The sequence below is a fragment of the Moschus berezovskii genome, chromosome 25 (assembly GCF_049115385.1).
Source record: "Moschus berezovskii isolate FMDL1 chromosome 25, NW_MosBer_1.0, whole genome shotgun sequence".
Classification (NCBI taxonomy): Eukaryota; Metazoa; Chordata; class Mammalia; order Artiodactyla; family Moschidae; genus Moschus; species Moschus berezovskii.
This window is the reverse complement of record NC_142484.1, coordinates 2,116,139-2,143,680: the sequence shown is the minus strand read 5'-3', so window position 1 is coordinate 2,143,680 and position 27,542 is coordinate 2,116,139. Positions and strand designations below refer to the sequence as shown.

The 27,542-nt window shown below is 55.0% G+C and overlaps 1 protein-coding gene across 6 annotated transcripts in view; it reads right to left on the bottom strand.

Moving 5' to 3' along the window:
• Window positions 1–27,542, bottom strand: part of KCNQ1 (potassium voltage-gated channel subfamily Q member 1) — a 376,265-nt gene that overhangs the window by 316,728 nt on the left and 31,995 nt on the right. For all 6 annotated transcript variants that reach the window (XM_055415250.2, XM_055415251.2, XM_088832131.1 and 3 more), the window contains exon 2: window positions 2,586–2,676. In XM_055415250.2, the coding sequence (XP_055271225.2) occupies window positions 2,586–2,676 (91 nt within the window). The remainder of the gene's footprint in view (window positions 1–2,585; window positions 2,677–27,542) is intronic.

The window sequence follows — 27,542 nt, the reverse complement described above, 5'->3', positions numbered from 1 at the left end:
ACAGAATGGGGGCACGTGGATCAGGGGACACACCCGCAGTAGGGGCCCTCTGCTGGGAGGTGGGGGGCTGCTCGCTGGCACACACCCCCAGGGTTCCAGCTCCAGCTGAGCCCCGATCCTCAGTGGGGGTGGTTTAGTTGCTTAATCGTGTCCAACTCTGTGTGACCCTGGGGACTGTAGCCTACCAGGTTCTTCTGTCCCTATGATTCTCCAGGCAAGAATACTGGAATGGGTAGCTTTTCCCTCCTCCAGGGGATCGTCCCGACCCAGGGATCGAACCTGAGTCTCCTGCATCACAGGCAGATTCTTTACAAACTGAGCCACGAAGGAAGCCTCAGGGAGAACGCAGTTCCGAGAATGGCCACCAGGAGGCGCGTGGACCTCAGCGACGCCCGGACTGCGCGCCGTCAGTTCCTCCAGGAGGCGGGGAGCCAGCAGGGGCCTGGGGGCTGCGGGGACGGTCCTGGGGCCCCTTTGCCACCATGCCCGGCTCTGGGCCTGCCCGCATCATGAAGCCCCAAGAAACCCGGTGTGGCTGTGAGCAGCAATATCAGGGGACGGGGGAGCTCCCAGACAGGCCGAAGGGAGAAGGAAGGCCGGACCAGACAAGGCCCGAGGCTCCCAGGGCCTGCCCCCGACCCTGAAGCCGTCCTGGGGTGACCCACGGCCTCCATAGTCTGCTTTGCAGCCCCAGAGCCGGGCCTGGGATGTGCTGACATCAGCAGTGATTCAGGAGCCACAATCCCGTGTGGGCTGCACCTGGGGGCCCTGCCTGAGCCGCAGGAGGGTGGGGCCAAGTGGCCTGCAAACCGGGACCCCCGGTGCTGCAGGGCCTAGGCTGGGGGAGGGCGTCCCTGGGACCCCTACCCCGATGGGACTCAATGTTGTGGCGGCCTCTCAGAGCGCAGGAGTGAACCTTCCAGCAGAGGGTGAGCCAACCTGGTCACTCAGGGGCCTCGTGGCCCCTTAGCTATGACCCCCCCCAGATCCCTATATTGGGATCCTGACCTCAGGATCTCAGATGTGGCTGTGTTTGAAGACAGGTCTTTAAAGAGGTGATTACAGTAAAATGAGGTCCCTAGGGTGGGTCCTCGTCCCGTAGGACTGGGGTCCTCATACAGAGAGGGGGTCAGGACACGGAGAAGCATAGAACGACGACTCACGGGGCAGACGCCGTCGCTGCAGAGTCCTGCCCTCTCCCGGGGCCCGGAGCCCACCCCAGCCCAGCAAACGCGCAGCAGTCTGCCCGGCCGGCACGCTCCCCCAGGACACGTGGTGCTCCCCCTCGCCCCGCCCCGTAAAGCAACTGGGAGACGCTGGTCTCCACACCCAGCCGAGGCACCGGACCAGACCTGGCAGCAGCGAATCCAGACGGACAACCGGAGGGTCAGAGGACAAACCCCCGCGAACAGTGAGGAGCAGAGGAAGCCACAGGCCGCACGGGGGACAAGGGCAGTGGCCCTCCCAGACACCAACCCCCCCCCAGGAACATAACAGAGGAGACTCCATTGGTGATGGCGACTAACAATAGCAACTGTTACCATACTGATCACAACAGCAGCTGTCTACAGCCCACATCCCCAAACCACGAGACCCTTCTGATAAACAGACACGCCCTGCCCGTGGACAGAACAACCCCACGCCAGAGAGATGCTGGCCTCCCCAGATTCACTCATCAAACAGGTGTTTTCTGGGAGGCAGACAAGCTGATCGTAAAGGTCACTGGGGAGAAGAGACAAGCAGGGATCCCCAGGTGATCCGAGAGGGAAGACGGACACCGACATTAACCACACGGTGAAGCAGGCTGTCGTGGAGAGCCACACGCGCTGCGGACAGAACAGGAGGGCCGCAGAGCAGAGCCCCTGGACGTCTGGGTCCCCATCAGCGTGGGGAAAAAAGACGCACTCTGCAGTAAGTGGTGCTGGGGGCGGGGGACGGCGAGAGGGACCGGGTGAGAGTGGACTGGGTCCTTCCACCAGGATGCTCCCAATGAGCCCCGGCGATTTGAAGCCGCAAGATCCACCCAGACGGCTCTGACCTAAGAAGGGGAAACCCCGTGAGCACGCGTGCAGAGCGGCCGGTGAACCGTGCAGCTGCCTGCGTGAAGTACGACTGGCGTCACGAGCACTCGGGGACCCCGGCTCACAGCCATCAGCTGGCGAGCGCAGGGGCACCCTGGGCCGAGGCTGGGGGCAGGGGCGGGGATGCCCGCAGATCTGTGTGCCAGTCAGACAGCAACCCTGGCGCAGGCCGAGCAGACCGCGACCCCGGCGCCTTGTGCCCAAGTCCTCTTCCCTCCCAGCTCAGAAGCCCACTCCTCCCGGAAGCCCTCCCAGACCACCAGGCCCAGGGTCCCGTCATTCTTCCACTTTCTTAGCCCAGTGGTCACATCCAAGGCAGGGAGCCAAGAAGACGGGGTCCCCACCGCCTCTAGGCCTCCGGTGGCAGGGCAAGCCCATAGAGCCAGCCCACGTGGGGCTCCGGCACAGGGTCCCGTGGGTGGGAGAGGCCAGGAGCAGCGGGCTTCACCCTGCAGCCCACCTGCCCGGGGGCAAGAGCGCAGGGCCCCTCACACTGGTACGTACCATCCAGAAGAGGGTCCCTGTGGCCAGGGCGACGTACTGCTCGATGGTGGACAGCACGCTGAAGATGAGGCAGACAAGCACGATGAGGAAGCTGCGGGACAGGAGCACATGCGGTCACCGCCTCGGCCAGGCTGCCCGCCCGCCCGCTCAGACACGGCCGGCGAGGGGCGGGGCTCGCCCACCACCCGAGGACGGCCCTCCCCCCGGGGCCTGAGGGCACCCAGTGCCACCAGCCCCGCCCGCCAGGCCTGCACCAAGTGCGGCCAACAGCAGGCGGCCACCACCCGGCCAGGAAGGCTCCGACCCAGGCTACGGGCAGATGGGCCCCGGAGGCCCAGGCTGAGAAGCCAGGCCCTGCCCATGTGGTCTCCAAGGATCCAGAGGGGAAATTCACGGGGCAGAGAGCCGCCTGGGGACCACGGGGCCTGAGGGGCCTCCTCTGGGGCGGTAAACGTCCTGGACATAGGGTGACAGTTGCGGGGCTCCGTGGACATCCCAACAACAGGGCAGCGTGCTCGACACGAAGACTCGCCCCCAGGCCCCCGGGGGCACAGGCAGCCGCAGAAAGCAGGCCCGGGGCTGGCCAGCTGGCCCAGACCACCCTCCAGCCTCAGTGTCCCCGTCGACATAGCCGTGACCACTTCCTCTCCGCAGGGACTTGAGGGGTCAGCCCCGGGGCCGCCCGAGGCTGGACCCGTGTTCCGCCTCACACCCTCTCTGCCTGCGGCCCGCGGAGACGCTTCAGCACAGCCTGTCCAGCCACAGAAGCTGTCCCGGGGAAGGACGTCCCCACTGCCCGCACCGCCCAGCCTCACTGTACAGACAGTAACATGCGTCCCCGAGAGACGACGGCCGTGGCAGCTGCAGAGAGATGCTACAGATGAGGAAACCGGGCCTAGGGCTCCACGCTTCCTGAGGGTGAACCCCAAGCGGTCAAACCACGGAGGGGGTGAGGCCAGGCCCCGGGGAGGCTCCGGGAGCGCGGCAGGGTGGTCTCCTCCCCTCTGACCCTTCCCTTCCCCACAAAGGACATTTGCGGTGACACTGACCATGCTCCAGGTGACCCGGACAGCCGCCCACACCCAGACCCTTCACCGAGTCACACCCGCAAAGCCCTGCTTGCCACGAATGGTCACACTTGGGTGCAAAGGTCAGGACACTGACACCCCCGCTGGCTCACAGTCACCATGCCGGCACACTGGCCGAAGCCCCGAGCCGCAAGCCCTGTGCCCCACGCCACTGTCCCCAAGGCTGCAGTGAGGCCCTCGGTGGGGAAGGAGCGGCTGGCCCCCGCTGGGGCCGGGCCCAGGCCTGTGGGTCCTGCTGCCCACGGCTCCCCGGGTCCCCCACCTCCAGCCCCCGCCACCAGGACATGCGCGAAGCGTCCCGAACTCTCTACCGGCCCTGCCTCCTGAGGTGGAGGACGTGGGCAGAACCCACGCAGCGTCTCTGCCCCTCGAGGCGTCGCCATTGGGCCCCGCGGGGGTGACTCAGCTGCCTCGGAGGACTGGGGCAGTGGCCGCTCTTCTGCGAGACCTGTCCCTGTCGACTCTTGCTGCCAGGGTGGCAACTGACCACGTACTGTCGCTCTCAGGACGACCTCAGCTATGGACACAGAGCCGTGAAGCTCGTTTAGAACCGCGTGCCAGGCCAGGGCACAGAGGCCCGGGGTTGGGGGGGACGGAGTCTTGCCAAGACAGGGGGTTCTGGCCACAGCAGCTCTGCCTATGGACAGGCCTGCAGGGAGGGTACGTCAGGGTGGGCATCCTCAGCCTCGGCTCCTGTTCAGAGGTGCATGGAAACCCCACCCACCCGTACTGTGCACCCAGAACCTCGGCGGAGGCCCTGGGCCAGAGTGCAGGGACCCCCCGGAGCGCCCCCCTGGGGGCCGCTGGGCCGCCAGGGCTCGGGGCTCACTACCCTCCACTGTGTGTCAGCTTCGGTCACTCTGTCTTCTGAAGGCTAAACAGCTCCTCGAATACCTGCACACGTTGTGCTGGTTTCAGAAAGAATCATTTCACAAAGGGTGCTTTGTCTGCTCCGAGTGTGTGCGCCCAGGAGCCTCAGCGAGGCCAAGGTTGGGTCCCTGCCCTTGGGGTGTTGGCAGCAACCTGGGGGGCCTAGCGCTCCCCGTCTGCCTCTGCGGGGCTGGCCACCCCTTCCATCCCAGCTCGGGTCTGGAGGCTCCACAGTCAGGCAGCCGCAGACCTCCGAGAGCTGGGGAAACAAGGCCCAGGGGAAGGGGAAAACCGTCCTGTTCTCTGCCCAGGTGTGGGGAGTGGGGCTGGGCTGGGCAGAGACCCCCTCAGGTCCCATCACTGCCCGACCAGACCTCCCAGGGGCGGCGTGTGCATGCCCACGGGAGGCGGCCATGGCCAAGGCGAGGACGATGGCCTGCTGATGCCCTGACGGCCAATCCACCCTGGGCGCAAGGCCGCTGGCTCCCGCCGAGGACGTCCGTGCCATTATCGGACATCGGATATCATTTCAGCATCTGAGGCAGCAGATGCCCAGGGAACGCGGAGGAATGCAGGAGCCGTGCCAGGGCGGTGGTCCAGCAGGAGGGCGCGCCAGGGAGCAGCGGGGGCGGACGGCAGGACCCCACCCCCACGGGCTGGGCCCCCAGCGGCACTGGTGCCTGGCGGGCTCAGCCCAGGCAGGGCAGGACAGACCGGACCCTCAGGGAAGTCCACAGGCACGGTCTCTCTGGTCCACAGGGAAACCTCTTTCAACCCTGGATGTTCCCCAGTGATGCTAAAACGTGAATAAGAAGCACACGTTCCACGTTCAAGGGGAATATAGCCTGTTCAAGGCGCACTCGGAACCCATAAGTGACAGACCTCTGCCTCTGGGCTCTGCGAGCTCTGAGCGAGGTCCGGGAGGCTGAGACGCAGCACTGGGGCCGTCAGGGAGCGTTAGCCGCACCCTATCTGTGCGGTCAATTTCTCTGTGACCCCGTGGACTGTAGCCAGGCTCCTCTGTCCAGGGGATTTCCCAGGCCAGCAGACTGGAGCAGGTTGCCATTTCCTCCTCCAGGGGATCTTCCCGACCCAGGGATGGAACCCATGACTCCTGCGTCTCCTGCCCTGGCAGGTGGATTCCTCACCACTGCACCACCTGGGGAGCATATTCCACATATAACGATTACGTACTTGGAAAAGTCTTGCTGGTCCAGATAAAACATTCTGTGTGAAGGGACGGACATTGGGAACGCTGTGCGCAGTGAAACACGACTCACGGAAGGGAAAGTCCTGTACGATTTGACTCCCATGAGGGCCCTGGAGCTGCCAAACCCACAGAGACGGGAAACAGGATGGCGGGGGCCGGGCGCGGGGGTGGGGAGCCGGTGTTCTGGGGACAGAGTGTGTCCCTTTGGGAGGATGAGGCTTTGAGGATGGGTGAGTTAATGGCTGCACAGCACAGCTCAGGACTTCGTGTCCCGAGCGGTGCGCTTACACGTTGTCAGAGAGGAGGTTTCACGCTACACGTATCTTACCACAGCTTGTGTAAGTTAAGGGGAAAAAAAGGCAACTAGGTAAATGACATGTACACATAAGCCCTGGACTGCTGCCCGTGTTTGATTAAGGCTATAAATGGGGCTGTGTGAGGTTCAAAGACCCGCCCTCCCAGCTAGGACCTTCGGGCCAATAACAGACAAAGGGCTTGTCCCGCCGCCTGAACCTCAAGGCCGAACTGGGAGCGTGTGATTTAATAGATTAGCTGCTGACGTTCAAACTCTGGCCATATCAGAGGGGCTCCCCTTTGCACAAAAGTCACCTGGGAGATTCCAAACATCCCTGAACAAACAGGACAAGGTGGGCTGGGGAGCCTGCGCCCGGACGCCGACACCCCCGTGGCACTGGACACCAGGGGGGCGCTGGCCTTAGGTCCCACTAGGACTGTCCGTGGGGCTGGGGCAACACTACCCAACAGAATGCCAAGACACACCCCCCTGGTCCAGCCCGTGCCAAGCGCTGTCCTGGGTGGAGCGGGGTCGGGCACATCGCCAATCACACCTTGGCCCAGGTGCTGGGCGTCGTGCACCCCCTCACCCCACGCGGAAGGCGTTACACCACCTCCAGAAGGAGACTCTGGGCTGCCCCTCCAGTCCTCACTGCCCGGCAAGAGGACCCAGGGCTCAGGGACAGCGAGGCCAAGCCGGCCCCAGCTTCAAGGCAGGGACCGAGCCTCCCCAGGGGTGGGGGACCTGCTTCCAGCGGCCAGGCCCAGCCCTCAGTGCTCCACCTCCCCCAGGGGGAACTGCACACGCAAGGCTGACCCACGGGGGCGGGCGGAGGTGCTGGTGGGCAGGCCGGGCTGGAGACCCTGGACCTCTCCCAGCTTCCGGGGGCCCCGGGTATCTCTGGGCTCAGGGCTACATCCTTCCAGTCTCTGCCTCCAACGTCATGGGCCCCCCCACCCCAGGGTTGGTTCTTCTGTGGGTTTCTTATGAGGACACTTGTCACTGAATTGGGGCCCCCCTGCCCCAGAATCCAGAATCTTCTCCCCCTCAAGATCCTTAACGTATCACCTCTGCAAAGATGCTTTTTCTAAATACCTAAGGTCACGTTCCGGAGAAAGCAATGGCAAACCACTCCAGTACTCTTGCCTAGAAAATCCCAGGGATGGGGGAGCCTGGTGGGTTTCCATCTATGGGGTCATACAGAGTCGGACACGACTGAAGTGACTTAGGAGCAGCAGCAAGGTCACGTTCACAAGTTCCAGGGAGTTTGCCATTTCTGGGGGCCATTATTCAGCCTTTGTGACTTATCAAGTGTTCTAATAAATGACTGCAGATGGTGACTGCAGCCAGGAAATTAAAAGACACGTACTCCTTGGAAGGAAAGTTATGACCAGCCTAGAGAACATATTAAAAAGCAGAGACATTACTTTGCCAACAAAGGTCTGTCTAATCAAGGCTAAATCAAGGCTATGGTTTTATCAGTGGTCATGGACAGATGTGAGAGTTGGACTATAAAGAAACCTGAACACTGAAGAATTGATGCTTTTGAACTGTGGTTCTGGAGAAGACTCTTGAGAGTCCCTTGGACTGCAAGGAGAACCAACCAGTCCATCCTAAAGGAGATCGATCCTGGGTGTTCATTGGAAGGACTGATGCTAAAGCTGAAACTGCAGTACTTTAGCCACCTCATGCAACGAGTTGACTCACTGGAAAAGAGTCTGATGCTGGGAGGGATTGGGGGCGGGAGGAGAAGGGGATGACAGAGGATGAGATGGCTGGATGGCATCACTGACTCAATGGACATGAGTTTGGGTGAACTCCAGGAGTTGGTGAGGGACAGGGAGGCCTGGCTGGCATGCTGCAGTCCATGGGTTTGCTAAGAGTCAGACATGACTGAGCGACTGAACTGATTAAATGAACAAATCGCTTATGATGACGAAAGCGCTCGGCAAACTTTCAGTGAGCCTTTAAAAGGCGGCACCAGGCACGTGGCTCAGTGCGTGGCCGTGGCGCCCCCGTGAAGCAGTCCAGCGCACATTCAGAGCCCATCCCCTTGCAGCTTCAGTGCGCCTGCAGAGACCCGAGCGAGGTCCCAGGCTCCAGGGACTAGGGTGCGGAGAGAGGTGTCTGCGAGGTCACGCACAGTTTAGCACCCCACCGTGCAGACCCCATCACATCAGGGAGGGACTCGGCCCACCACTCCCTCTCCCCGGGATGTGCTGGGCGGTGTCCAAGCCAGGACTCCCGGGACTAGGGCTCCCACAGGCCACCCCGACTCTGAACCTCCCGTGAGGTGTGTTCAGTGGCACCGGCTCTCATTCCTGTCAGAGGCTCCCTCGGGCGATGCGACCCCTAGCCACGCGGGCTCCAGTGGGCAGTTGGGTGTGGTGAGGCCACTGTTCCCACAGCTCCAGTCTCCCCAAGGTCCCATGAGCGCGAGATCCCATCAGACAGATCCCAGAGTGCCTGGCCACAAGGAGCTCCTAGGAGATGAAGACGCTTATCCCTGTCTCTCGACAGAGGCCGTCCTCAGCCTTGCGGGCTTTCAGTCAACACTTCTTCTAAAAGTGACCTGGGCCAGGGACCCCAGAGACACAGGGCCTCACACTCTGGATGGGCCCTGACTGTTCCTGTGCACATAGCACCTCCCTAGAGGCCAGGCCTCCTCTGCCTGGGGGTCTCCAACCCCAGGGGACGGGCCACCAGGACTGCACCAGAATCTGCAGCCCACTGGTCTCCTTGCCCAAGCCTTAATGTCCACCTGGCAGCTGGGGGCGATCCTGCTGCTGCTCAGTCACTTCAGTCGTGTCCGACTCTGTGTGACCCCATAGACGGCAGCCCACCAGGCTCCCCTGTCCCTGGGATTCTCCAGGCAAGAACACTGGAGTGGGTTGCCATTTCCTTCTCCAATGTGTGAAAGTGAAAAGTGAAAGTGAAGTTGCTCAGTTGTGTCCAACCCTTAGCGACCCCAAGGACTGCAGCCTACCAGGCTCCTCCGTCTATGAGATTTTCTAGGCAAGAGTACTGGAGTGGCTTGCCATTGCCTTCTCCAGGGGGCAATCCTAGGAGGATGCAAATTCCACCAGCCCTCCAAGCTAAAGATTCTCCAATGAAGTCTGAACTCCAAAGCCACCTTCCCAGGCATCCCCCTGCCCCATAGGCCTGGGCTTCCCTGAGGCAGGCAGGAGGCCTTCTGATGTCCCCTGCCCTGCTCTCATCAGACCACTGACCACCTGCTGCCCCCGATAGAGCAAGGGCTCCACAGGCAGAGGATCTCTGATGTCCGCTTTGAAGGTCCCATATGGGACGTGGTACCTAAATGGCTGACTGAATGTTTTAGGCTGAACTCAAGAACTCAGTGGACAGAATTCTCCATGCCACCTCCTCCATGCAGGCCCCCAGGGTTCATCCAGAAGTGAAATTCTCTTGTGCCATTTTTTTTCCTCCTTGCCCTGCCCTGCCAACCCCACCCCAGTGCACTCCGCCAGGGCCCTACAGGGTTTCCAATGGGCCAGGACACCAGGTAGCTCTCCACATACCCCTTCTCCCCAAGACTGCATGCCAACAGTGCCAGGCAGAAAGGAGCTGGGGGTGGTGGGAGGGAACTCTGATGTGAGTGGGGAGCAGCCACGGCCACCCCAGCTGCCAGGAGTGCAGAAGATGCAGCGGGCAAGGCTCTGAGGCGAGGACCACGGTCTCGCTGCCCGAAGTCGGCCCCAGAGGCAGAGGAGACAGGACTGCTCCCAGAGAAGACCAATCCACGCCTGGCAGGGAAGACCCTGTGGGGACACTGCGCCCAGCCTGGCGACCCACGCCACTGGCCCCTTGACCCTCGCACGCCTGCAAGGCACTGCCCATGTCCACTCCGCCCAGTGTCTGCCCACCAGCAGGGCAGTGACTGCCCAGATTCACCCTCACCCCCTCCTCGGGGCTTCTTCTGGAAACCCAGGACGACGCAGGCGAGGGGACAACTTGGGCACCAGGATGGGGTCACACTCAGGAGGCCTGTGACGGGTCCGCCAGCAGTGAAGCGCCACCTTGCTCACCGACAACTGGACTCAGGGCTCCTGAGTGCGGATAGAAACCCAGCGCCGCCCTGGTGGCCCCAGGCTGGGGCACTGCAGGCCCCAGAGCCCGACTGCACCCCCAGCCCGAGGTGACAGGGTGCAGACAGAGGCGCCCCCAGCACGGCCATGCCTTCTGCAGGGCAGGCGGCGGGACGGCCAGGCCCAGCTGGGTCCGGGGAGCGGCCGGGCTCCATCGAGGACACGGGTGGGCGGCTGTGCTCGTGTCTCACTCCACACCCAGTGTCCCCTCACTTCCGACATGCGGCTCCGCACCAGGCCCTCGTGTGTTCAGGGGGTGGAATGTCCCCCTCTGTCAAGGGCCAAGCTGGCTGGGGGCTGCTGGGGGAGGGTGAGGACAGGCCTTGGCTGAGGGCTTGACCACATCACCCTAAGCGGTCACGTCAAAGTCTTTCCTGGGCCCTAGAGAGGCAGCTATGGGGTCTCAGGGATGGGGGTCTCAGGGATGGGGGCGCTGTGAGGGAGCACATGCACGTTTTCTCAAGGATCTGTTACACGATCAGAAATGTAACAGCGGGGGACGTCCCCAGGGTCCATTGGTTGAGACTTTGCCTTCCAGTGCTGCGGCATGGGTTCAATTCCTGGTCAATGAACAAAGATCCCACAGGCCAAGCAACCAAAACGTTTAAAAATAAGTAAATAAATTGGTGTCTTAAGAAAAAAAATTTTTTAAATAAAAGGGCCTTCCCTGGTGGTCCAGCGTTAAGACTGCGCTTCCACTGCTCAACTCAGTCCCTGGTTGGGGAACTAAGATTCCACACCAATAAGTAGAAGGAGAGAAAGCAAGGAAAGAGAGCAGACAGACAGACAGCAGCCGTGTCCGAGCACCAGGCTATGGGCGACTAGACTCGGAACGTCCGGCCCGGGCCACGTCAGCCACAAGCACTTTCCCAGCATCCGCTGGACAGCAGAGCGCCAACTGGGAGCCTGGACTCTTTCCACCAGGCCCCACGCACCCCCTCAACGGCCCCAGTGCCCGGCAGCAAGGCGGGGACAAGCCCTGTCGATCCACACCTTCCTGTGCCTTCTGGCTTCACGAAAAGCCCCAGAAGCAGGCCCATCCCTCATCCGAGGACAAAGAGGGTCCGAGGCTGCCTGGAGCCCCAGCCCCGAACGGCCGGTGGAGAGCGGGCCGCGGCGCGGGCTCCTCCCCAGGCCCGGCCCCACACCTCCAGGAAAACAGGGTCCAGCCAGGGGGCAGGGTCTCTGGCTGCAGACTGCCCACCCCCGAGGGGCTGCCCAACCTGGCGGTGAGAGGACAGGCTCCAGACGGCTTTGGCCAGGGGGCTGGGGGTGTCCCGGCCCTCAGGGTCTGGCGCTGGGCGGGGTTTGGCCAGGGGGCTGAGGCGTGTCCCGGCCCTCAGGGTCTGGTGCTGGATGGCAGGCGCACCCGAGGCAGGGCTGCCAGGCCGAGCAGACAAGCTCGCCCAAGGCCCACGGCTGTGGGGGTGGCTCTGACCCCTGCAGTGTCGCCTCCACTAAGCCTGGCCGCTCAGCTCAGCCTGGCTGCGATAAGAACCCCTCGGAGGGTATATTTAGAAGGTGCCGGAGAACAAACTGAAGTGACCCCACGGACAGGACCCTTATCTGCCCCAGGACGCATGTCATCTTCCCGTGCACGGGGCCTGTCCGGGGCGGGGGAGGGGCCCGGCAGGCCCTCCCGGGGGGCAGGGCAGGCAGGGCGGACAGCCGGACACACTCCTGTGCGCTCGCGCTGCCCCAGACGCAGCCTGTCCTGGGGCGCCCCCCGACCTGGTGTGGCCAGCCCCTGCAGGCCTCACCTGGGACAGGACGGGACGGGCAGCGTCCCTTCTGGGCTGAGAAGGGGCAGCAGGTAGAAGAGTGCTCAGACACCAGCGGGGGTGGGAGGGGTCCTGAGTCCGTCCTCAGGGTCAAGACCACTGCCCAGACCCAGAGAAGCAGGTTCCCTGGTTGAGACTTTGAGGAGCCCATGCCTTCTCCTTCTCTGATCCCCACTAAGCCCCCGACCCAACACTCTGGAGGTAGAGGCCCTTCTGAGAAGCCAGAAAGCCCATATGGGCAGCCCTGGCCCAAGGCAGAGCCCCCCTGCTCCCCCACCCTGGAACCTACCAAAATTTCCCCAGAGACAGTCCTCAAGCAGACGTGGGTCCCCAGCATGACCTTGGCTCCCCACACCCACACCCCCGTGGTCTCCTGCCCAGGACCTTGGTGGGTCCCAACCTTCTTCCAGCCTCAGTGCCCCTGAGCCCAGCATGTCAGTGCCCAGGGAGCGTGGAGAGACAGCAGGTCCCCACACCGGGCACTGCCCCCGCCCGCCGGCCAGGCCTGGCTCCATGGAGGGCCCCCAGAGTCAGCCCGTCCCACAAGCTCAGGAAGGGGCTGTCCCTCATCCCTGCTGTCCAGGGGCCCAGGTTCCCTGCACATAGACGCCAAGCTTCTCGGGCCCTCCATTCACCCCAGACCAGGAAGGGTTCTGGGCTTGTGGCTCTCTTGGGGTGACCCAGGCCACATGCCTCCTTCCCTACAGGACACACTGCCCCTCCCAAGGCCGAAACTGGGGGTGCGGGAGCCGAAGAAGCCTGTCCTCCAGCCGAAGAGCAGGGACACCTCACTGTCATCTCCCCACCGCCCCGAGCCAGGAAGGCCCGCTTCTGGCAAAACCAGCGTTCTGGGATGGACGGGGACAGCCCGCCGCCAACGGGACCCACCAACCCCCACGGCCCCAGGCAGGCCTCCTGAACGGGGCCCTTCACCCTGGCCTTTGGGGCTGGCTTTGCTCTGGATGAGAAGGCCTGAGGATCAGGGCCATAGACAGTGCCATCCCCAACCTGCTGCAGCCCTGAGGCACCCCAGGGAAGGGGGTCAGACTGAGAGCAGGCAGCCCGAGATGGACCTCAGTGCAGCCGGGCCTCTGCTGGGAGCACCCCCTGCTCCAGGCCGCGCGAGACAGAGCGGTCTGGCAGGGCCACACGCAGGCTCCTGCACCCCTAGAAGGCAGGGAGATCTGTGGGGAGGCCAGAATATTTAGGTGGATGAGACAAGGACATCGGGGCAGGAGAGATAAACACGGTTCCTCCGAGTGCCCGTCATGGCCCACCTCGCGGATGTTGACCCCAAATTCAGGCCCCAGCCCCACTCTGCCGTGCTCCTGACCCCTCCCAAGGGCCCACCACAGCTGTCCCCGCCCCCGGCCTGTCCAGCACCTCCACACTGGGCCCGGGCATGGTCAGCCCCCAAGGACCACAAGGCCCCTGCCCAGTGGCCACTGCTGTGAACCCACCTGCCCGCCGCTGCCACCGTATGGAAGCCCTGGCCCCGCCCACCGCCAGGATGCCTCCCCAAGAGCTGCAAGCGCGCTGTTTGATGGCTCCTGCCAGCGGAAAGCCCACGCCACTCACTGCGGGCCTCTGCCCGGCCGTCAGGGGCCGTCCCCTGACACGCAGGGGCAGCAGTGGGGAGGGGCCACAGAGAGGCCAAGGCGGGGGCTGCAGCAGAGCTGGAGGAGGAGGCTGACGAGTGCTCCCAGGCTCAGGACCACGTCCCCAGACGCGGCCTCCAGGAACGCGGGGACCGAGCACTCGGGCCCTTGTCACGGGGGCAGACAGCCCTGTGGCTGCCTCCCAGGCTGGCTCCAGTACCTCCAGCTAACCCCCGGAGACGTGCCCAGAAGTCCCAGGAGCCGGGGGCGTGTGCACACAGCACGGGGGAGTGCCCCCATCATGGGTGTGACCAAGGGCGGGTGCCCGGCACGTGGCAGGTGCCTTTGTGGGGGCAGCCTGGCCTCGTCCTGGGACACAACGCAGCCTTGCCCACGGGAGCCGCAGCCTCTGAGAGGTCTGCCCTCTGGGCTGTGGCCTGTTTCCTCTTTCTGCAGCCGGCCTGAGACGAGCACCCCCGCTTCGTCTGTGCTTCTTCCTTGCCCCGTGGCTGCGCCTGCTCTGATCTCTGCAAACACACTCAGGGCTCCCACACGTGCGTGACGGAGGGGCCGTGATGGACGCAGCCTGGGCCCCCGGATGGTCGAGGGCCCTTCCCCCTGCAGCCAAGCCTGCCCTCCTGCATCCAGTTCCCAGGCTGGACGCCCCCCACCCCTGGACTGCCCGGAATCAGGCCCGGCCTTCATCAAAGCCGGAGCCGCTCCAGGGCGCGGCAGGCGGAAGCCGGAGCTCCACGGTCAGGGCCCCCTGTGGGTTCCTCAACACCGGATGCCAGAAGTGGGTCTATTTTGGTCTCTACATCCTCCACCGTGCAGCTGGCAGCCCGGCTCTGCCGCAGGAGGAGGTCAGCGCCTCCGCCCAGCCCAGCTGGCCCAGTGGCTCCAAGGCGCGTGCTCCGTCACCGGCATGGAGGCCGGATTCCCAGGCCGGGAAGCGACCACAACTCAGCTAAAATCAGTTCCCCTCCTCCTCGGAGGCCAACTGAGAAGGCCCGGGCCTGGGAGGCCACGCAGGTCCCGGGCTCCAGGGACGAGGCAGATCCAGGATACAAGATCATAAACCAGAGACAAAATAAACAAAACTCTGAGGTGACGGCGGCCCCAGGCAAACAGAGAGGGGCTGTCACTGTGAGCCATGGCTGGGGTCGGGGTCGGGAGGCCGCCCGGGGTGGTGACACAGCCCACAGGAGGGCCAGGGTGGATATTCCACGCAGAGGTGAGTGCAAAGGCCCTGAGGCAGGCTAGGGCAGATATGAGGCCAGAGAGGCAGAAACAGGGTGGAGGACAGCCACACCCAGGAGCCCCTCACAAGCCCAGGAGAGGTACCAGGCCGTCCAGGCCTCCCAGCGCCAGCAGACACGGGCTCGTGCTGGGCCCCAGACACCTCGAGTGGGAGGAAGGGTCAGGCCATCAGAGGCGTGCCCCTCTCATGCACGCCCACCATGGGGCCAGAGCCTCCAACACCAGGACTCCAGCGTTGGGCTGCATCCCAACCCAAAGGCAGCATCGGCAGCGAGTCCATCCCACCCCGCCCCTCACACCTGGGGCATCTCCCCAGCGGCTGCCCCAGGCATCCTTGGGGGCTGCCTGCCCACATCTGCCGGGACCCGTAGCCCAGCCAGCGGCTGGGGAATGCCTGCCCCGAGAGCCCCTGTTTTCTTTCTCAGTCCGGCCGCGACCCACAGCGGCTACATCCAAGGAGGGCAAAGCAGAGGACAGGGAGGAGCAGCCCAGGACCCGGCGGCGGGACGCGGGGGCCGGAAACGCCTGCACCAGGCCAACACCTCCGCGTGCCGCTGGAGCGGATCTGCCGCTTCCTGCCGGCCGTCCAGAAGAGCCGACGTGTCCTCCAAGCAGCCTCTCCGACCCTGCCCATGACTAAGACCCCACCCCTCCCCCGCAGGACACCCAGCCTTCCGGAAGCCAGGCATTCATGAGAGCAAAGAGCCCCTGAGGGTCTCGAGCAGGCTCAGGGTTCACCAGACCCGGGGTCCTGGGGGTGAAGATACAGAACTTGGAGGGGAATCAATGACTGACACCAAGGGAAAAGGCTCTGGGGTCCCCCCAGCCTTCCCCCAAAGCCTGACGCACCCCTCGCGAAGCAGTGTCCCGGGAGAGGAAACGCTGAAATTCTCTGTCTCCTGAAAGAGCAGAGACCCTGAGCCAGCCGCCCCGCCTCCCCACCTGTGCTGCCCCATCAAGGGAGCACGGCCTGTCCCCAGGTCTCACTGGTGTTACAGGGCCTGGGAAACCGGGGTTCTGAGACGGCACTGTGCTGGGGAAGGCGGGGAGGAGCAGCCTGGGGTGGGACGTGTCGCGTCGGAGGGGTCTGCTCGCTGAGGTGCCGTGAGGCCTGCGGGAGATCAGGAGAGAGCCTGGTCCGGATCTGGGTCTGCGGGGCACCAGTGTGTGGGTGACAGGAGAGCGGGCACTGGGCGGGTCTCCCAGGAGTGAGGGGGCAGCGGGGAGAGCAAGGGGCTGGGTGAGAACCCAGGGGCGCAAACACCCGAGGGCCCCGCCACCTCTTGTTTCCCCACCATCTACTCCAGACGTACACCTTCTATCCACAGGCCCCTTGCTTCTCATCCTCACTCCAACCCGCCTGGGGCAAGCGTCCCCCTCCCACAGTCCATCCCAGCAACAGCCTCTGGTCTCCCCGCCCCCAGTCCCATGCCACTCAGAGGTCAGAGGGTGCTGGTGAGCGGTCTGGACGTCTAAGGAAGGGGCCCTGAGCAGGCATCACGAAAGAGAAGACCTTAGATTACACACACGAGCAGCCTGCAGCGTCAACGTCAGTCCTTCCAATGAGTAGTCAGGGTTGATCTCCTTCAGGATGGACGGGTTTGATCACTGGAAGAACTGAAGCTGAAGTGCCGATACTTCGGCCCCCTGATGTGAAGAGCCGACTCATTGGAAGAGATCCTGACGCTGGGAAAGACTGAAGGCAAAAGAAGAGGGAGAGGCCGAAGATGAAGTGGTTGGACGGCATCGCCGACTCACTGGACGTGAGTCTGAGCACGCTCCGGGAAGTAGGGAGGACGGAGGAGCCTGGAGCGCTGTGTTTGTGGTGCTGCAGACTCAGTCACGACTCAGTGACGGGACAACAACAATGAGCAGCACGTGGACGTCACGTGGACGCAAAAGCCAAAGCCTTAAACTTCCAGAAGAAAACGTGGTCAGTTTCTCTTTCATTTCAGTAGGGAGGGGTTCTCAATCATGGCTCACAACTCAGAGGCAATAGAATGAAAAATAGATAAATTTGATTACATAAACATAGAAAGGTGTTTTTTTTTTTTTCATAACAAAAAGCACCATAAACAGAGTGAAAAGACAAACGATCAACTGGGAGAAGACACAATATAAGCCAGAAAGAACTCACATCCCTTGACTATAAATGACTTACAAATTGAGAGATCAAGGACCAAAAACTCAATAGAATGACACAGAGAAGACACGAACAGCTGACAAACGCCTGCATGTATGCACATATACAAGACCTTCAGACACATGAAAAGTGCCCAAATGCATAGTTACAGAAATGCTATCAGGTTGGCAAAAGATAAAATAGTGTGATAACATCACTGGATAAGCTACACGGGAAGCGGCTTGCTCATACACCGCTGGGGGTGCAGATGGCAAAACCCTCATGACAGGGAATGTGGTCATGCCCAGAAGAGTTGGACGCGACTGAAGCGACTTAGCACCACCCCCACGCAACAGGACCTCAGGGCTTCCCAGGTGGCTCAGTGGTAAAGAATCCACCTGCCTCTGCAGGAGACGAGGGTTCGATCCCTGGGTCAGGAAGATGCCATGGAGAGGGAAATGGCAACCCACTCCAGGATTCTCAGCTGCAGAATCCCACGGACAGAGGAGCCTGGCGGGCTACGGTCTGTGGGGTTGTAAGAGTCTGACATGACTTGGCGACTAAACAGCAATAACAAAGACTGCACACTTATCTTTCAGTCTCACACTTCCATTCCTAGGAATCTAGGCTAAAGTGAAAAACAAAAACGTGCGAGTTTCTTCACTGCGACATTGCTCGTAACTGCAAACTGCTGAAAATCACCTAAATGCACATAAAGAAACTATCGTCCATCTACCTGGCAAAGTACCAAGCAGCTGAGAAAAAGGAAGGAGAAGCTCTTGGTGGACTGATGCGGAGTGAATTCCAGAATGCACTGTTAGGTGACGAGGGCTGACAGGAAGAGCTCCTGCAGACTTTTCAACCAACGGTGCTGGGAAGCCTGGGTCCACGGGCAGAGGAGCGCAACCAGACCCTTAGCTACACCATGCACAGCGGTCAACTCACAGTGGACACAGGCCTCCCACAAAAGACCCGACATGGTAAAATTCCTAGGAGAAGACAGGAGAGCTTCATAGCACTGGATTCAGCAATGCTTTTTTAGCTAGGACACCAAAAGTACAGGAATAAAAGAAAAGACAGATTAATTAGACTTCATGAAAATTAAAATTCCTATGCAGCAAAAGGAGAAGGCAGTGGCACCCCACTCCAGTACCTGGAGAATCCCATGGGCGGAGGAGTCTGGTGGGCTGCAGTCCATGGGGTCGCTAAGAGTCGGACACAACTGAGCGATTTCACTTTCACTTTTCACTTTCATGCATCGGAGAAGGAAATGGCAAACCACTCCAGTGTTCTTGCCTGGAGAATCCCAGGGATGGGGGAGCCTGGTGGGCTGCAGTCTATGGGGTTGCACAGAGTTGGACACAACTGAAGCGACTTAGCAGCAGCAGCAGCAGCAGCAGCAAAAGGACGCAATCAGAAAAGTGAAAAGACCAACAGGCTGGGAGACAGTATTTCCTACCCAGACACCCAGGATACACAGGGGCTCATAAACTCAGTAACAGCATCAAAACCCAGCTAAACGGGCAGGATCCAACTACTGGCAGATCCAGTGTCATTGTTCTTTACAGCAGGGAAAAGGCTAACAGAGTTTTGTCACAGGTCATAGCAAACACCCTCTTTCAACAACACAAGAGACAGTTCTGCACATGGATAGCACCAGATGGTCAATACCCAAATTAGATTGATTTATAGTCTTTGCAGTCAAAGATGGAGGAGCTCTATACAGTCAGCAAAAACAAGACCCGGAGCTGACTGTGGCTTAGATCATGAGCTCCTTGTTGCAAAATTCAGGCTTAAATGGAAAAAAGTAGAGAAAACCACTAGGCCATTCAGGCATGACCTAACTCAACTCCCTTATGATTATACAGTGGAAGTGATGAATATATTCAAGGGATTAGACCTGGTAGAGTGCCTGACTTTCCCACATTGGAGAAGGAAATGGCAACCCACTCCAGTGTTCTTGCCTGGAGAATCCCAGGGACGGGGGAGCCTGGTGGGCTTCCGTCTATGGGGTCACACAGAGTCGGACATGACTGAAGTGACTTAGCAGCAGCAGCAGAGTGCCTGAAGAATGACGGATGGAAGTCCATAACATAACCATCCTAAAGAGAAAGAAATGAAAGAAGGCAAAGTGGTTGTCTGAGGAGGCTTTGAAACAGCTGGGGAAAGAAGCAAAGTGAAAGGCAAGGGAGGAAAGAGAAGACACACCCAAGTGAGCGCAGAGCTATAGAGACCAACGGACAGATAAAAGGACTTCTTAAACTAACAGTGCAAAGAAAGAGAGGAAAACAACAGAACAGGAAAGACCAGAGGCCTCATCAAGAAAACTGGAGATACCGAGGGAACGTTTCATGCAAAGACGGGCTCCGTAAAGTCCAGAAACGGTAAGGATCTAACAGGCAGAAGAGATTAAGAAGAGGTGGCAAGGAGACACAGAAGAACTGCACAAAAAAGGTCTTAATGACCCGAATGACCGCCCTGGTCTGCTCACACACCTAGACTCGGACATTCTTGGGTGTGAAGTCAAGTAGGCCTTAGGAAGCACACGGAGGGTGGAAATGATGGAATTCCAGCTGTGCTATTTCAAATCTTAAAAGATAATACTGTTAAAGTGTTGCACTCAACATGTCACAAATTTGGATAACTCAGCAGCAGCCACAGAAATGGAAAAAGTCAGTTTTCATTCTAATCTCAAAGAATGGCAATGCCAAAGAATGTTCAAACTATCATACAGTTGTGTTCATTTCATATACTAGTAAGATCATGCTCAAAATCCTCCAAGCTAGGCTTTAGCTGTATGTAAACTGAGAAATCCCAGATATACAAGCTGGATTTCAAAGAGGCAGAGGAACCAGAGATCAAATTACCAACATTTGTTGGATCATAGAGAAAGGAAGAGAATTCCAGAAGAATATCTACTTCTGCTTCATTGACTATGCTAAAGTCTTTGACTGCGTGGATCACAACAAACTGTGGGACATTCTTACAGATGGGGATACCAGACCACCTTACCTATCTCCTGAGAAAGCTGTATGTGGGTCAAGAAGCAACAGTTAGAACCAGACATGGAACGACTGACTGGTTCAAAATCGGGAAAGGAGTATGACAAGGCTGTATATTGTCACCCTGCCTATTAAAGTTTCACACAGAGTACATCATGCAAAACGCCAGCCTGGATGAATCACAAGCTGGAATCAAGATTTCTGGGAGATACAACAACAAACTCAGGTATAGAGATGATGCCACACTCACGGCAGAAAGTGAAGAGGAACTAAAGAGCCTCTCGATGAGGGTGAAAGAGGAGACTGAAAAAACTGGCTGAGAACTCAGCATTCAAAAAACTAAGATCATGGCATCTGGTCCCATCATTTCATGGCAAATAGATGGGGAAAAAGTGGAAGCGGTGACAGATTTTATTTTCTTGGGCTCCAAAATCACTGTAGATGGTGACTGCAACCATGAAATTAACCTTGCTCCTTGGAAGGAAAGCTGTAATAAATCTAGACAGTGTATTAAAAAGAAGAAACATCACTTTGCTGACAAAGGTCTGTATAGTCAAAGCTATGGTTTTTCCAGTAGTCATGTACAGATATAAGAGCTGGACCATAAAGATGGCTGAGCGCTGAAGAACTGATGCTTTTGAACTCCAGCTGGTATTGCAGAAGACTCTTGAGAGTCCCTTGGACAGCAAGGAGATCAAACCAGTCAATCCTAAAGGAAATCAACCCTGAGTACTCACTGTAAGCACTGATGCTGAAGTTGAAGCTTCAATGCTTTGGCCACTTGATGCAAAGAGCCAACTCATGGGAAACGATCTGATGCCAGGAAAGATTGAAGACAGAAGGAGAAGAAGGTGGCAGAGGATGAAATGGTTAGATAGCATCACTGACTCAACGGACATGAGTTTGAGCAAACTCTCGAGATTATGAAGGACAGAGGAGCCTGGTGTGCTGCAGTCCATGGGTCACCAAGAGTTAGCCCATACACAGGAAGTGATATTTTGAACGTGATGCTCTGAATCTAGCATTAAGTGGTTTGACTTGAAGTGCCAGCACATTCTTTTATGGAATGACCCAGGATGGCTCAGTGGTGAAGAATCTGCCTGCCAACTCATGAGCCACAGGAGCAGTGGGTTTGATCCCTGGGTTGGGAAGATCCCCTGGAGGAGGAAATGGCAACCCACTCCAGTATTCTTGCCTGGCGAATTCCATGGACAGAGGGGTCTGGAGGGCTACAGTCTATGGGGTCACAAAGAATCAGACATGACTGAGTGACTGACACACCACTTGGTATTTACCCAAACATGTTGAAAACTTAAAAGTAGCACACAAAAGTTGCTCAAGAATATTTATAGCAGCTTTATTTTTTGTTAAGAAACCAAGGAAGCAACCCATATGTCCTTCAGTAAATGAATGGATTCATATTGTGCAATTCAAAGGATAGAATGTCATTCAGTATTAAAAAGAAATGAGCTATCAAGCCATGAAAATACATGAAAAATACTTAAATTCATGTTTCCAAGTAAAGATACCAATATGCATAGACTATCAACTGTCTGGTTTTGCCAGTGATATTCTGGAAAAGGCAAAACTATGGTGATAGTAAAAAGATCAGTGTTTCTTAGGAGTTTGGGCTTTGGAAAGGATGAGTAGACAGATCACAGAAGATTTTTAGTGCAGTGAAATGACTTAGTATGATAACGATAATGAAGGATAATATCATCATTCAGTTCAGTTCAGTTCAGCTGCTTAGTCGTGTCCAACTCTTTGCGACCCCATGAACCACACCACGCCAGGCCTCCCTGTCCATCAGCAACTCCCGGAGTTCACCCAAACTCATGTCCATCGAGTCAGTGATACCATCCACCCATCTCATTCTCTGTCGTCCCCGTCTCTTCCCACCCCCAATCCCTCCCAGCATCAGACTCTTTTCCAGTGAGTCAACTCGTTGCCACATTTGTCCAAATCCATAGAATATTCAACATTAAAAGTGGACCCTAATGTAAACTGTTAGCTTTATGTGGTTATGATGTGTCTATGTGTGTTCATCCATGGGGAAGAAAAATAGCATTCTAGTGAGTGAGATTGCTAACTGAGAGGCTATAAATGTGTAGCAGCATGGAGCATATCTTAGAAATGATCAGAAAACTACAAAACTTAACTGAAATTGATCAAGAGAAAAAGAGAGGACACTCAAATTACTTAACAGAAATAAGAAGGTTTAAAAGAATCTTAAGAGCAATTATATGGTAACAAGTTAGTTGACAGATACAATTTCTAAAAAAGACACAAACAATACAGATTCAAGCAAAAAAATAAAGATACGAATGAACTTATACTAAGTAAAAAATTAGATTAATAATAATTAAAACTCTACCCAGACCAAAAATTTTATGTCCAAGTGGCTTCACTGGTGAATTGTCCTAAACCTTTAGAGAAGAATTAATAACACAATATTGCACAGAATATATCTACTACTGTGGCCAAGAATCCCTTAGAAGAAATAGAGTAGCCCTCATAGTCAATAAAAGAGTCTGAAATGCAATGCTTGGGTGCAATCTCAAAAATGACAGAATAATCTTTGTTCATTTCCAAGGTGAACCATTCAACAAATGGTAATCCAAGTCTCTGCCCCAACCACTAACGCTGAAGAAGCTGAAGTTGAACGGTTCTATGAAGACCTACATGACCTTCTACAACTAACACCAAAAAAAAAAAAAAAAAAAAGATGTCCTTTACATTACAGGGGACTGGAAAGCAAAAGTAGGAAGTTGAGATACCTGGAGTAACAGGCAAGTTTGGCCTTGGAGTACAAAATGAAGCAGGGCAAAGGCTAACAAAGTTTTGCCAAGAAAACACACTGGTCATAGCAAACACCTTCATCCAGTAACACAAGAGACAGCTCTACACATGGACATCACCAGATGGTCAATATTGAAACCAGACTGATTTATTCTTTGCAGTGGAAGATGGAGAAGCTCTATAGTCAGCAAAAAGAAGACCACAGACTGACTGTGGCTCAGATCATGAACTCCTTATTGCAAATTTCAGACTTAAATTGAAGAAAGGCAACTCATATCAGACTTTCAATAATGAAGAGGTCATCTGGATAGAAAACCAATAAGGGAGCACTGGAATTAAGCCACACATCATACCAGATGAGCCAAGCAAATATATACAAAGCATTTCTCCCAAGAACCCCAGAATACATACTCGTCTCAAGTGCACACGGAACATTCTTCAAGACAGACTACATGATAGGCCACAAAACATTTTAATAAACTTAAGACTGAAATCATATCAAGAATCTTTTCCAACAGCAATGGTATGAAACTAGGTATCAATTACAAGAATAAAAATGGAAAAATACACAAATACACGGAGATTAAGCAACACATTACTTAACAAGCACTGGATCAAAAGAGAAATCAAAACAGAAATTTAAAAAATATCTTGAGACAAATGAAAATGGTAATACAACATACCAGATGCAGTTCTAAGGAGAAAGGGGATAGTGATAAATATCTACATTAAGAAAAAAAAAAACTCTCAATAAACAACCTAATTCTAACTTCAGAAAACTAAAAAAAGAACAAATCAAGCCTAAAAGTAGCAGAAGGAAGGAAATAAACATCACAGTGGAAATAGATGAAATATAGTTAAAGCTCTGCACTCAGTATGCCAGAAAATTTGGAAAACTCAGCCATGGCCACAGGACTGGAAAAGGTCAGTTTTCATTCCAGTTCCAAAGAAGGGCAATGCCAAAGAATGTCCAAACTACCACACAATCGCACTCATCTCACACACTAGTAAAGTAATGCTCAAAATTCTCGAAGTTAGGCTTCAACAGTATGTGAACCATGAACTTCCAGATGTTCAAGCTGCATTTAGAAAGGGCAGAAGAATCAGAGATCAAAGTGCCAACATCCATTGGACCATCAAAAAAGCAAGAGTTCCAGAAAAACTTCTACTTCTGCTTTATTGACTACGCCAAACCCTTTGACTATGTATGTCACAACAAACTGTGGAAAATTATTCAAGAGATGGGAATACCAGACCGCCTGACCTGTCTCTTGAGAAATCTGTATGCAGGTCAAGAAGCAACACTTAGAACCAGACATGGAACAACACACTGGTTCCAAATCAGGAAAGGAGTACGTCAAGGCTGTGTATTGTCACCCTGCTTATTTAACTTATATGCAAAGTACATCATATGAAATGCCGGGCTGGGTGAAGCACAAGCTGGAATCAAGATTGCCGGGAGAAATATCAATAACCTCAGATACGCAGATGACACCACCCTTATGGCAGAAAGCGAATAAGAACTAAAGAGCCTCTTGATAAAAGTGAAAGAGGAGAGTGAAAAAGTTGGCTTAAAACTCAACGTTCAGAAAACTAAGATCATGGCATGCGGTCCCATCACTTCATGGCAAATATATGGGGAAACAATGGAAACAGTGAGAGACTTTATTTTTGGCTCCAAAATCACTGCAAATGGTGACTGCAACCATGAAATTAAAAGATGTTTGCTCCATAGAAAAACTATGACCAACCTAGACAGCATATTAAAAAGCGGAGACATTACTTTACCAACAAAGGTTCATCTAGTCAAAGCTATGGTTCATGTACTGCTGAAACCTGGCTTGGAGAATTTTGAGCATTACTTTGCTAGCATGTGAGATGAGTGCAGTTGTGCAGTAGTTTGAACATTCTTTGGCATTGCCTTTGTAAAACTTATTTTAGAGGTCACCATTAACCGGATACCTAAACCAGACAAGACACACAAGTAAATAAAATTACAGACCAAAATCCCTGATGGGCACAGATGCAAAAATCCTCAACAAAAGACTAACAAACCAAAGTTAACAGTACATTAAAAGGGTTACACACTATGATCAAGTGGGATTTACTCCAATAATGGCTCAATATTCACAAATCAATCAATGTGCTCTACCATATTGGGCTTCCCTGCTGCCTCAGATGATAAAGAATCTGCCTACAATGCGGGAGACTCAGCTTCAATCCCAGAGTCAGGAGGATACCCTGGAGAAGGGACTAGCTACCCACTCTAGTATTCTTCCCCAGAGAACCCCATGAACAGAGGGGCCTGGAGGCTACAGTCCATGGGGTCACAAAGAGTCAGACACAACTGGGCAACTAACACTTACACTTAGTTACTTACACCATATTAACGTCATGAAGTGTAAATGTGACCATCTCAATAGGTGCAAGAGTAAGAGTATGATAAAATTCATAACCTTTCATGATAAAAACTCTCAACAAACTGGGTATGGAGGAAACACCCCAGCATAGCAAAGGTCATATGTGATAAGCACACAGCTAACATCACTCAATGATGAAAATCTGAAAGCATCTCCTCTGAGATTAGGAACAAGACAAGGGTACCCACTCTCAACAATTCAACACACCGGCAGTCCTAAACAGAGCAATTAGGCAAGGAAAACGGAAAAAGGGATCGAAACTGGAGAGAAGTATAATTGGCTCTGTTTTCAGATGACATATTATATACAGAAAACCCTTAAAGACCAACCAAAATCTGTTGAATAAATAAATTTAGTAAAGTTGCAGGACACAAAATTAATTTTAAAAAATCCGTTGTGTTACTGTATACCAACAACAAGCTATCGGAAATAGAAATTAAGAAGACAATCCTATTCACAAAAGAATAAAATACTTAGGAGCAAATTTAACCAAGGAGATAAAAGATTTGTAACTGAAAATGATAAGACACTGATGGATAAAGTTAAAGAAGACACAAATAAATGGAGAAATATTTTATTAAGCTCATGGATTGGAAGAATTAATGTTACAATGTCTATACTACCCAAGTAAATTACAGATTCTATGCATTCCCTCCCAAAATTCCAATGGCATTTTCCTCATCAAAAGAACAAACAATCCTAAAATTCTTATGGAATCACAAAAGATCTCAAATAGCAAATGCAATCTTGATAAAGAAGAACAAAGATGGAGGCATCTCACTCCCTGGTTTCAAACTATATTACAAAACTACACAGTATGGTTTGGGCACTAAAAGACACATATACCAATGGAATAGAAGAAAGAGTCCAGAGATTAAACACACACATACACCGCATATACAGCCAATTAACTTACCACAAAGGAGCCAAGAATATACAGTTCGTAAGGAACAGTCTCTTCGACAAATGGTGTTGGAAAGCTGGACAGCCACATGCAAAATAATGAAACTTGACCACTATCTGACACCATACACAAAAATCAACCCAAAATGGATTGAAGACTTGTATGTTAAGACCTGAAACTATAAAATTCCTAGAAGAAAACATATAAGCCAACCTCTTTGACATTGGTCTTGGCAACAATTTTTCTGGTTTGATAACAAAAGCAAGGGCAAAAAAAAAAAGAAACCAAACAAGTGGGACTACATCAAACAAAAACCTTCTTTATAGCAAAGGAAATCATCAACAAAATGATGGCTATCTAGGGAATGGGAGAAAATATTTGCAAACTACATATCCCATAAGGGTTAATAGCTAAAATATACAAGGAATTCAAAGAACTAGGCTGCAAAAAAATAACCTGATTAAAAAGTTGACAAAGGACCTGAATAGACATTTTCCCAAAGAAGGCATACCAATGACCAATAGGTATATAAAGATGCTGAACATCACTGATCACCAGGGAAACGCAAATCAAAGCCATAGTGAGACGTCACTGCACAGCTGTGAGAACGGCCATCATCCAAAAGACAAGAGACAATAAGTACTGGCAAAGATGTGGAAGAAAGGGAAGCCCGTTCCTTGTTGGTGGGAATATAAATTGGTGCAGCCATTACGGAAACCAGTATGGAGGTTCCTCAAGAAATTAAGAATGAGCTACTATATGATCCAGCAATTCCACTGCTAGGTATTCACCCAAAGGAAATGAACTCACTATCTCAAAGAGATATTTGCTTGACCACAGCAGCAGTGTTATTCACAATAACCAAGGCACAGAAACAATCGAAGTGCCCTTCGAAAGGGGAACAGAGAAAGTGCGAGGACTTCCCTGATGGTCTGGTGAGTGAGAACCCACCTGTCAATGCAGGGGGCGCAGATTCCACCCCTGGTCCAGGAAAGTCCCACACGCTGCAGGACAGGTAAGCCCATGCGCCGCAACTGCTCGTTCACAGCCACGCCTGTCTGACGATTTGCGACCCCATGGACTGTAGGCCTGTCAGGCTCCTCCGTCCATGGGATGCTCCAGGCAAGAATCCTGGAGTGGGTTGCCATTTCCTTCCCCAGGGGATCTTTCTGACCCAGGGATCGAACCCACGTCTCTTATGTCTCCTGCACTGGCAGACCGGTTTTCCACCACTATTGCCACTTGGGAAACAATGCGATCAAAACCACAGCGAGACACCACTTCACACCCATTAAGGAGGCTACTGCCAAAACACAGCTGAAAATCACAAGTGCAGATAAGAACGTGGAGGAAGGAACTCTTATGCACTGTTAGTGGGGCTGTGAAGTGGAGCAGCGACCGCAGAAAACAGCATGGCGGCCCCACAGGGCCACACGACCCAGCCATCCTGCTTCCAGCCCCATAGCCAAAATAATTGAAAACAGGGTCTTGAAGAAATCTCT